Raw genomic sequence first — 11,847 nt, forward strand, 5'->3', positions numbered from 1 at the left:
TACACACGAAGACCCCAACAGGAAGTATCTAACGCAAGATTTAAATATAAAACGAATATACTCACTGTATGTAGAAAAATGCAAGGACAAAATAGAAAGTGTGTTTCAGAGGCTGTGTACAGAATCATTTTTAGTACAGAATATAACTTTTTTCTTCCGTCCTAAGAAAGATCAATGTCCACTCTGCAATCTGTATAACACTTTGAGAATAGAAGATAGACTAGATGAGGCAACAAAAGCAAAATATCAAGTTCACCAAGTGACCAAAAAGAAAAAAAAACAGTGCAAGAATGCAAAAATCAGCCGATAAAAAACGCACAAAGAAAGATCCAAAGTTTTCTGTGTCGGCATTTCATATCCAGGTTATTTTGAAAACACCACTCAGTTTAATTGGTGATCTTCGTTACAAAAGAAAACTGTGTTGTTGCAATTTGTCATTCTATGAACTGGGAAATGGTAATGGGACTTGTTATCTGTTGGATGAGACACATGGGGAAACCAGGTTCGTGCGAAGTAGGAACTTTTGTGTACTTGTATGTAACCTCTATTGCAAGTAAGACATCTGGTATTGAAGAAGTGACATTATATAGTAATGCATGTGGATGACAGAATTGCAATCAGTTTGTTGCAAGTTGCTTAGTTCACTGTGTCCAAGATATGCAAAAAGCCTTACAATAGTTCATGTTCCATCGCAGTGGGAAACAGTTATATCATAAGCACGCCGGAAGCAACCATATATTGTCGTTCTAATAAAATACAATGACATACTAGATTACAAGTTGTACAAAGAACAAAACTTTGGCTCAATGAAAATCGATGTTGATGGTGAACGTGTTAATTGGCTGAGTATATATAAAATACATGGTTGATTTAGGGATGGAAAAGGCTTATCCGGTGAGCTAGAAAGTGTATCTTGGCGAGCTTTAGCAAGCCAAGATTCACTTTCGCAGTGAACCGGATAAACCTTCTCCAGCCCGACATCAACCATGTATTTGTTTTATCCTGCTTTAGTAATGTTTTTAGAATAATTAAATGGTTTCATTCTTCTTTTTCCCCGATAAAATAACATCTATATGTAGTTTTGTTTTGCTGCTAAACATGTGACGTTATCAAATGATGTAATGACTGGAGATAGATAAAGACAAAAATACAGTATTGTTGTGAGCTATGGTTTTGTGGTAAGTGAGTTCAATGCAGATAGGTTAATGCAGAAGAAGAACAGAAGCAAAGAAAAGTCTCTTAAGGCTCCACGAAAGGCTTATACAGAGAAGCTTCCAATATCTGCTGCAAAAGCTGATTTGATGTCACTTGTTGCCTCTGGAACAATTCCGAAGGAGTGCGAATCATACTATGAGTCATTGCCATGCAGCAAATCTATAAAAGACAAACTTTAAGTGCCTTCTGTTAGTGAGAGTGAAGAAGATGAGTGGAGGTCAGAGAATAATTAATGACAAACATTCACATTTTGTGACATGAAACAGTAGTCTTTATTTACTTAACTATGATATGGGTCACTAATATCCTTAATTGCTGATGTCTGGGGTCTGTTTGACTTCAGTTCGATTATATACCAGAGAACATTCAAAATAAATGAAATTTGTAAACTTAGATTTTAGTGCGTATTTTCGTAAACTTTTTAGTTATTAATTTATTTCTGTAGAATCAAAATATTGAGCAGGTACATATTTCATATTTCTATGAATGAAAAGTGTTAATTTTGTGTACGAGTATTAATGTGCATTGTGTTAATTACATTACGTAAGGTTCTTCAAAGTAAGGACATAATTGATAAATTTGCAACAGTAACAATTACTGCAACATCTAAATTTTTCAGAGGAACAAGGCTATAACTGCACTTATAACCTTTTACCACAGTTTATATCTAACTTTTATTGCTAAACCTTCAGAAGTAAAAGGTCGTAAGTGCAGTTATTACCTTTTACCGCTCAAACTTGTAGTCTTGACAGGATCTAAGTACATTTATTACCTTTTACTTCTGTAAAATGATATTATTTTGATCTTACAACTTTAAAACAAACTATAATTACAGTGTTTTATCAGCACCAAGCAATGTAAACTAAACAAAATATGATCTAATGTAGTCAACAAATATGGGAGAATCAAAATTGTTATAACAATATAACGGAAAATAAAGTTGTATTAAAAAATATGTTTTTTGCGTTTTTCTCGAAATCTTGAAAATGGCAGTTATTACCTTTTACCTTTGAACCCTCGATTTGTTTAATTATGATTGTTATGAACAGCAGCAGTTACTAGTAGGTATTCTTCCTTCCATGACCCCAAGAACTGGGTTTATATAAAAATGATTTTTGGAATCTATAAATACTTTGTAATACCCTCATGCGTGTATACGTACACCACATTTTTCACTCCTATATGGTTGTACTTAACAAAAAGAAACTGATATAGTTGACATAGAATGATAGCAAGGTACTGTCGAGTGACCTGGACATAGTGATCAAACATCAAACTTAACATATATCTTACATAAGATTCCAATTGAAAAGACAGGTTTTATCTGAATATTATTATTATGCTAGAAACGTTGTTGTAATGTTTAAAGCAAATAAACTGTATTGTATTGTATTGTATTGTATTGAATAAGATCTACAATAATAGAATAACACTAAAAGAGAAAATATTGAAAACGTGAGCAATGATGAAAGAACAGAAATTATACAACTAATTAACGTGTGTAAGTTGGTATGAATGTTAAAATCTATCGATTGTCGTTGTAAGTCGGAAACAACTTACAGCAATCTCATAGATGTCATCTTGATTAATTAAGGTTCAGTGTAGTTCAAGATCATAAAATGTTAGTTGTAGGTCGATGACCTTGCTGCAGGAAATAACCGTATAACATCACCATGTTTATTCCACACAACAAGGTCATGTTTACAATCGGTCACGCTGACAAATAACAAATAAACACTTTTAAAAATGAAAAATTTTACAAAACTAAATACAATAAACACGTATTTTAAAAGTCTGAAATATTTCACATTATTACAGATACTAAGATTGACATTAAAACGGTAACATCAAACATACAAGCCACAAGTAAGCAGCTTTCGATTTAATTAGTAATTAAGTATTTTCTTGAGATATACAGAACAACGTACGTAGTGTATTTTATTGCTTTTAATTTAAAAGAATAAGGAACCGTTTATTCATTATAAAAAGACTATTTTGTATATGTATTATATATATGTTAATGACATAGCTCATAACTAGCATGGAGCATATCGTTATAGAACGCATGTATAAATATTGTACATATAATCTATAATTTTTCTTTGTCTGTCTTCTCTTTCTGCTGCAAGAACGCCATCATTGCCTCGTAGAATGATTTCTCTGTATCCATGAGATGTCTCCATTTACGATCAGTCAAGACTTGTTCTCTGTAATATTCTAATCTCGATTCTTGCAACATCTCTTTACTTGAATTTTAAAATATACAATACAAACCTTAAATAGTATACCTTTATTCAAATTATAATCTTAATTATGTTGCATAGTCTCAAGGTACATTCATTTTAATCTAAAAATTTACAGAAAATTCTCAGAAACTTTATTTGTTAAGTGTGAGTACAATCTAGAGCTGATTAAGCCAAGTATTGTTTGTTCACCTTCCATGCTAATATTTAAAATATGCATAAAATGATTATACCTGGATAATGAATCGTTTGTCTGCACTGGAGCCACTGTTTCCTGGAAAAAATATCATATTAATCAAAACATGTAAAATAAATCATATAATCATTTGAATGGATTCAAATGAGCACATCAGATATCTATCAAATCATTTCATATGTAATACTTAAAATCGGCACCTTTATAACATTACAAAGTATAAATATCATCCAAACATGAATTAGATCTCATCGCATGTGTCGATAAAAAATTAAACAATATCATAACAATGTAATGTAAATATGTAAAATGTAATATTTAAAAACGTTTATAATTAAGTACATATTAAGGGTTCAGCAAAGTATTTATTCTTGATGACCGTGTGTTGAATTTTAGTCTCATTGACACTGAAAAGAGTTAATGGTAAATTTTCAGCTTTATTGATAGCTTTATTGATAGAGGTTGATATTATATATTACTAGAATACTGGGCAGCCGGGCAGGCAAAAGAAATTACGTGCGTATTAAACGTACATGCAGATAATCGCATAAGAAGAACCTTTTGTTCATTCTTGTTTTTAGTCCTTATTAATATGCAAAACAACTTACAGCAGACGTTGGCAATGTAGTCACGGAGTCTATAATTGAAAGGATAACAAATAGTTTTCATTTTATCCAGAGGTCTTTAAAAAACACAAGACATGTATAATTATATAAAACCTTCTTTTATAAAAGGTGGAGAAAGTCGCTGCATTTAGATTAATTAAAACTGCACATTACTATAGTTTTCAAGGAAAGTGTATGCCAGTTCCATCGTGTATATTCAGAAACGTAGAAATGTCTGTAAATAACGCAGAAATTGTACAAGGTAACACAGAATTGTGCAATTATGTGGACGAAACGAGCACCACGGTTAGTTAATGAAAATAAATCAAACTGAAAGACATAAATGAGCGCATGCGGTTGCTGAGATATTATATTTTAAACATCATTAAAATATTTTTCAAGAAAATGTTCGTGAGAAGATGACCTGCCTAGTGTAATGAAGGCGAATTTGTTTTTAGTCGAATACCTATCAATACAATAACGTTTATATTATTAGTTATAAAAATTGTGACAGCTTATATGGCCCTATATAAACGGCTATTTGTAAATATAACCCGAGCCGCCAGGCGAGGGTTTTATTGGAAATAGCCGTTTATATACGGCCATATAACCTGTCAACAATATTTATAACGAATTTATAATACAGCAAGCATCATTTTTTAGAGAAACAAGTAAAATTTCTTCATGAGTCGACAATAGCCGTGTATATAAAACTATATAAACGTCACGATTATCCAATGAAAAGCGACGTTTCAAACGTTCAGTATTATAATACATTATTAATGAGCCGCGTCACGACAAAACCAACATAATGGGTTTGCGACCAGCATGGATCCAGACCAGCCTGCGCATCCGCGCAGTCTGATCAGGATCCATGCTGTTCGCTTACAGACCCTATAACAAGTGAAGAAACTGATATCGAACAGCATGGATCCTGATCAGACTGCGCGGATGCGCAGGCTGGTCCGGATCCATGCTGGTCTGGATCCATGTTGGTTGCAAACGCACTATGTTGGTTTTGTCGTGACGCGGCTCATTTTATGATACGATTGCAAACCTGATTGAGTCATATTATTCTTGAATTTGCAGATAAAATATGACTTAGATAATTTTTAGGTAACGCCGATTTTGTAAATGATGGGCCGAAGCAGAATCATATTTCTTTATCTACATCCTGTAATTAAGTATTACATGTCATTAGTAGTTTGGCAAATGTCTAAGATATATCGAACATCAAAACAACTGAGTTATTACGGTACTTATTGATATCGACGAAACACAAAAAGTCGCCTTCAAAACGGTTGTCAGGAGGTCATTCTCACGAATGATCTTAAAATATAAACATATTTCTGGAAACACAGCTTTGCACAGATTTCACGTAACTTTTGCACAATTCCAGCGTTATTTTTCACATTCCTGAGTTACTGGATATACAGGGTGAGTACTTAATCTCGTAAATAGTATCTAAGTATATTGAGATCCGTTTGTGTTGTCAGTTAAACAGAGAATAAGTATTTTCATTTATATTATTGACGATTTAAGTAGACATTACAAAAATGACCGCCAGGGGCAGGCTTGTTTAGACTTAGTGGTATGGTTTATAAAAAGATCTTTTGCAGAGGGATGCATAATAATGTTACATAAGTTATGTTTTGTATGTGCTTTTTAGATTCTAACATGATGGTTTCTTTTAATCCTAAATTATACTTTTAGCACATGTGACATCCATAGATTTGCACCATTCAAGGTTACTTCTTTTAAAATCCTGCTTTATTTTCACATTTCTGTGTTAGGGATGTACGTATGCTGGGCAGCTTACTACTAAATTGTACCTCTAAACACATTTGCTCAAGTCAAATTAAATGTATATGTACAATATATAGACCTATATATGTAAAAATATAAAACAAACACATATTAAACTTACATTTGATAATTGTAAAGTTTTACGCACTGTAGTTCTGCTAAAATTCAAATTTTGCGTCGGGCAGGCTTGCGCAAACTTTGTCAATAGTTTATAACTATAACATTACTTTACTTCCAATTATACAACTGTATAAGAGAAATATCGTGGTAAATAATGAAAAGATGAAGTGATTAAGTGAAAGTTGCACAGTACTATAACACGAATCATCTCTCAATTAACCATTCATTATAAGTATATGATTTTTTACGAATGTTCTACATTTCTATTCAAATAAGATATTAATAGAACGGACTAGAAAGAAGTTACCTTGAATTTGATGCACAGTACATAATTTGTATGCGCAGTACATAATTGCAAGCATGCAGTATACATGTAGATCTATATATTTTATTTTTACAAAAAAATAGCATTGCTATTCTTTCTTTTCAGGGTAGACCCGTTGCTAATGATACAATTTGTGGGTGAAACCTTTTGTAAAATATTTATTTCCAAAAGTGTATTTGTAAATGTTACTTTATTTATAGATATCTGTTTAAAAAAATCTTGAAATACCTTTATACAGAATATCAACGTTGACGTACTTTTTGTCTGTATATCGATTCGTCTGATGATGACATGTATAACGCCCTCTGTCGGTGTATTTTACATTCCGTATATGTAAATTCCACATCGAACCGCTATTCTTAATGCTCATCCGGTCATCTTTTATAGCTATTAAATTGTTTGCTGACAAAGCCACGTTTTGAGGATTGATCCAGATCACCTGTGACTAATATAAAAATTATGGATTTTGAGTAAAATACACATACATCAAAATAAAAAAAATGTTTAAAATCGTTTCACTTCCAAAGATATCTGTAAACTGAAGAATTGAAAGTTATCTACAAAAATTACAAAAAGATCTCCAAATTAAAGGTCTCAACATGCAGAAGTGTACAAAATTAAAAAAATAAATTATATATTTTTCAAAGCAATAAAACACTTATATCTATATTACATTTTTGTATATGAATCTCGAGACATTTCCCTCTGAATGGATCCCATGCAGAATTTAAACAATATTTATAATAGAATAAGTATACATGTTTCAATTGTTGGTATTGGCCTATTGAGGAGAGTGTTTAAATAAGGGGTAGACAAAATGTCCTGTCGTGGAGCACTAGAAAAATGGAATAGCTTAGCACCCTTAGCATGTTCTTACTATGTAAATTTATATTCTTCACCAGAAATAAGGATGGAAATTTTCCATTTTTTTAAAATTTATTAGTGTTTTAGATTCGGGCTCCCGAAGAGTTTTTCAACGTCTTCGTTACTCCACTTCACTACAATGTTAATGGAATTTCATTCATTCATTCATTACAAACATTTTCAGGTGATAATTTGGAAATCTGTCACTTCTCATTGTGGGAGGTCTGTACAAAAGGAAGAACAAAAAAGAACATGTCCTCTCCTATAATTCTGGTAAAAAGTTTTACGAATTCAAGAAATGGCACCTTTCACATATTAAGATTTGCTTGTGCATCTAAATTATAATTGATGTTGTAAAAAATGACCATGGTAAATTGCTTTAACATCGAGGACTGAATACCGCTGAAGCTATGCCAGGGACAATGAGCGATATAACACTATATGCATTATCTTAAATGGACAGACACAAAAGCAGAATTAAGTTACCATTTTGCGTTTTATTTCATTTTTGTTGTTGTTTTTTATTGTTTTTATTGCTCTCTATGGACGTTTTTTTTTCAATGACTGACTATAGAAAACAATATGTTTCTTTTGACTTTTTACCCAAATCGTAGATGATGATCATTATCACTGCCTGTACCTAAAATTAACGTTTAAAATGATTAGTTAATGATAATTACTTACCCGACCACCTTCTCTGCTTACAGTCTTACATTGTAAGATGGCAGTGCTTCCTTCAACAAATGTCACATTCACTTCATGATCAGTTTCTATTTTGTCACCGCTTACTGAAATTTAAACTGAAGTGCTTTGCTTCACTGCAAAACAAAAGTTCAAAAGTGAACTTTTGAAAAAGAATTATGTTTACAAAAGCTGACGTGAATCAATCGTTGGTACCTGTCAGGCAATTACCGGGAAAAGGATGGAAAATAGTCCGTTCAGCTACCGGAAGTCAGAGTGAATACAAGCAGCCTAAGGCCGAACTACAGCCAACAAAGTTTTTTAAAAAAGCACATAATTACAATAACGATTTAATTGAAAATGAAGATACGTTATGAATCATAAAATGTAACATCTTTTTGCCATAAGACCTTACTGAAACAGTTATGAGTAAATATCTTTACGGTGTACTAAACAAACGGGCATTGTGCACACGTTAAAGCTGGACTGGTCAACCAAGTAAAGCTTAGTTCCTTAGCTGAACTGTGAAACCCATATTTAAAATACTTGCTAAAATTGCCCATGCTTTTCAGTTATAATAATTATTATCGACCTTCTGTCATTCAGGTACTTTTCCTTCATGTACCAATTGCCATAACGATGAAAACATATTTATTATAACTGGCAAACAACCTTATCTTAATTAATTTACAGACCTTAATCTAGTTAAGATTTCTTTTCCTTCCACTATATAATGATGTTGTAATGTTATACATATATCACTGTAAAATGCGTTACAAAAAGGCAAAAAGATAAAATTTCAACGACAATAAAAACCTTACAAGTTCCGCTTATATAAAGTATGCTACTTATTAAGACTACCTCGTCTGTGCAAGTTCAGAAAATCTTCTGCAAGCATTAATTATGGATGTGAATCTCATAAACATCAGATTCGTTTCTGCAGTAAAATGCATTCATTTAATCTTAAAAACTTGTGCATTTAATTTCTTAATTAAATTGTTTAGTATAACATTTAAAATATTGTAAGTGAATTATTATACCAACGATCGGCAGCAAAAGAAAGCACATAAGTATATCCATAACTATATCCATGTCAAAGTTTATCCTCTGATCTCTTTAATTTTACTACCTCGACTGACACAGGCTAATGTGCTTGAATAGAAGCGGTGCAAGAGTGTATAAATCCCACTTAAATAAAGTTATACTGTCACGTCACAAGTGTGCAATAATAGTTTACAAGCAAATGTGTCGAATTGGTATACTCACCATATGATACAATCACTTGCTTTGAAGTTGATATAATAACTTGTAAAATGACACAGGGTCCACAAAAATGAGTAGAGTCATACAATATAGTTCTTGTAATAAATTACATCCGTTTAAGATATTACATTCAAATTATATACATGTATATAATGACATTTGTTCTGACATCTTATATATGTTACTAAGAATGAAAATTCTATTATTCAATTGGAATGAGGCATACAAAATAATACTCAAATTACTTGGTATCAAATTTGATGAGGCATTAACATGTACACCTATTAAATGTTGATTAATTTGGCAATGCTAATTTTCAGGTACACACATATAAATTAAAAGATCTAACGAGGATTTTCAGGAATCCATTTTTTTAAGATTCTAAAATAGAAAACATTACAATTACATGCAGTAACACATACATTTTGAAAGAGATATGTGCGTCATTCAGCAGTGGTAGATGCTATAAACGGGATGTTACTCTATAAGATTTAGCTCTCAACAAAAATTTTGCTTTAGAAACGGTCCATTCTAAAATAACACATGGTCTTCTTTATATTCACCATGCCCATATCTATTTATTCACTCATATCAGTTTTGATTTAATTAATACCAACAGTTCAATATTTCTTGATAAAATATTCTTTAAGAATGACTATTTACAGAAGGCCATAACTCAATTAAACACTCTGCACTTAGATGGCATTTAATATGAATCTTATTATTGAAATACACATCCATGACAAGATATATCAAACTCTAACCCATCAGTAATGATAAAAATTAAAGATGCAATAACTAAATTATAAATGTTTTATAGGAGCATCATTTTCTTGCTGTTATATCATTACAATACCATTAAGTAAAAAATATGTTTGATGGAAATATTTGTTAAAAAAGACTTTCTTAAATTATGTAGGCTATTCATTATAATTTGCAACATTTTATAAACGTTATTTCCATATTCATATAAACATCCATGCCAAGTTTCATTATTATTTAATCAAGATATAGATTACGGTGGGCAGAAAACGTTTTTTTTATTATCTCTCTCCGATCAGCATAATTATGAGAGTATCGAAATATATACGAGTATAAAATGTAAAAAAAATGTTAAAATCATACTGCATGCAGTTTTTTTTCTATTGCTGAATGTTTTGACATTATGACTACAAAACAAACTGATAAGGTCTTCTGGTTGATAATGTTACCGCCTCCGTGTTCGAGTCGATGACTTCTAATCAAGTTACCTCTCTGGCGTGGGTTCGATACCCGGGAGATGCTTTGGTAGTTTAGCACGAAGGAAGGTAGTCTAGTACTGGTGTAACTCTCCAGGAACGATGGTTATGAAACTACCCACCTATATGACTGAAATAATGTTGGGAAAATGCGTAAAATCAAACAAACAAACTGGTTGGTAATGGTGTTCAACAAGTTTGTTGTGTCTAAATAACATTTACAATACAAAATGAAAATACAGAAACATGTCTCCAGCTTGAAGCTCCAAAACGTACCGAACAAGTCTAGTGTCTAACACTAGGCCTATTTCATTATTCACCCATAAACACTCTAGATATGGTTTGAAACATGTTTAGTTCAAGTATATTTTTACATGGTTAGCATATAGTGACATGGAATGTTATGAGCATCTTTCTAATATCAAGTAGGGGAGGAAATGATCGTCATAATTTGAAGTGTATGCACAATTTGCTGCATTGCATTATTTCATAGTGGCACTAATTAATGAGATTTATTAAAATTGTTGTACAGCTGCATGTCCCCCTTACAGATGGTCGTCTCAATTATTGTGCAAGTGGAAATTCACATCTATTAGCTTACATATATGTGTGTTTGTTATTTTAGGAGGTGTTTGTGTCACGTATGATCAAGATTATTGTCAAAAGCAATACGTTGGTACTGCCTTATACTCAACTTAACCTTTATGAACTAGAAATTAAAAGCTTTCACTGAAGGCTATGCAAAGTTGAAAGGAAAGATTTGTGACATAAAAACTATGTGAACAAGAAATAGTCTCCTTTAAAAGATAGTACTACATGTATTTAAGCTTAAAGCTGGTTATATTTAACTTTTTTTGTTATATTTCGCAAAAAACACAAACAAACGAAGCGATTCAAAGTTGAAACAGACACATAAATAATATTACAATCCCTCAGAACTTCCATCATAGTTCGTATGATGAAATTTCCTTCATATGATATGCAAAAATAAAAACTTTTTTTTTTGTTTGTTCGGAATTTGGACACATTGAATCTTAGCCCAGTGGGCTTATTTGTTACTCATTATGCATGAAAAATGTAAATTCAGGACTTTTCTTGTGTAAAAAGAAATATAACTATATCAATATGTAATAAGAAGTTGAAGAAACTGCAGTAGTTCAGATCGTTGACTTCAAATCAATTTCTACTCACCGCTTGGGGCTTATGAATTTTTCATATAAAGAAGCTGCTCGGTAAGCTTACGAAACGCCGGTGGTTCTACACAGGCGTCCATTCGTGCCTGAAATAAGGC

The 11,847-nt window shown here is 31.9% G+C and overlaps 1 protein-coding gene across 1 annotated transcript; it reads right to left on the minus strand.

Annotated features, from left to right (window-relative positions):
* Positions 1-2,593: 2,593 nt before the first annotated feature.
* On the minus strand, positions 2,594-9,254 carry LOC132719772 (uncharacterized). The gene is made up of 6 exons (XM_060703623.1): positions 9,096-9,254; positions 8,059-8,162; positions 6,739-6,955; positions 4,263-4,291; positions 3,692-3,732; positions 2,594-3,461 (listed from the first exon to the last, which is right to left on the minus strand). The coding sequence occupies exons 1-6, from the start codon at positions 9,145-9,147 to the stop codon at positions 3,305-3,307; spliced, it is 600 nt and encodes a 199-aa protein (XP_060559606.1). The 5' UTR covers positions 9,148-9,254; the 3' UTR covers positions 2,594-3,304.
* Positions 9,255-11,847: the final 2,593 nt, after the last annotated feature.

The sequence above is a fragment of the Ruditapes philippinarum genome, unplaced genomic scaffold, assembly GCF_026571515.1.
Source record: "Ruditapes philippinarum isolate M1 unplaced genomic scaffold, ASM2657151v2 ctg135_1_1_1_1, whole genome shotgun sequence".
NCBI lineage: Eukaryota > Metazoa > Mollusca > Bivalvia > Venerida > Veneridae > Ruditapes > Ruditapes philippinarum.

What these genes read in the sequence shown, in the direction of transcription:
- LOC132719772 (XM_060703623.1), bottom strand. Translation starts at nt 9,147, where the DNA reads ATGGATATAGTTATGGATATACTTATGTGCTTTCTTTTGCTGCCGATC. An exon ending in TAAGCAGAGAAGGTGGTCGG is followed by an intron (nt 6,956 to 8,058) that starts GTAAGTAATTAT and finishes TTTTTATATTAG; the next exon opens with TCACAGGTGATCTGGATCAA. An exon ending in CGTTGATATTCTGTATAAAG is followed by an intron (nt 4,292 to 6,738) that starts GTATTTCAAGAT and finishes TTTCAATTATAG; the next exon opens with ACTCCGTGACTACATTGCCA.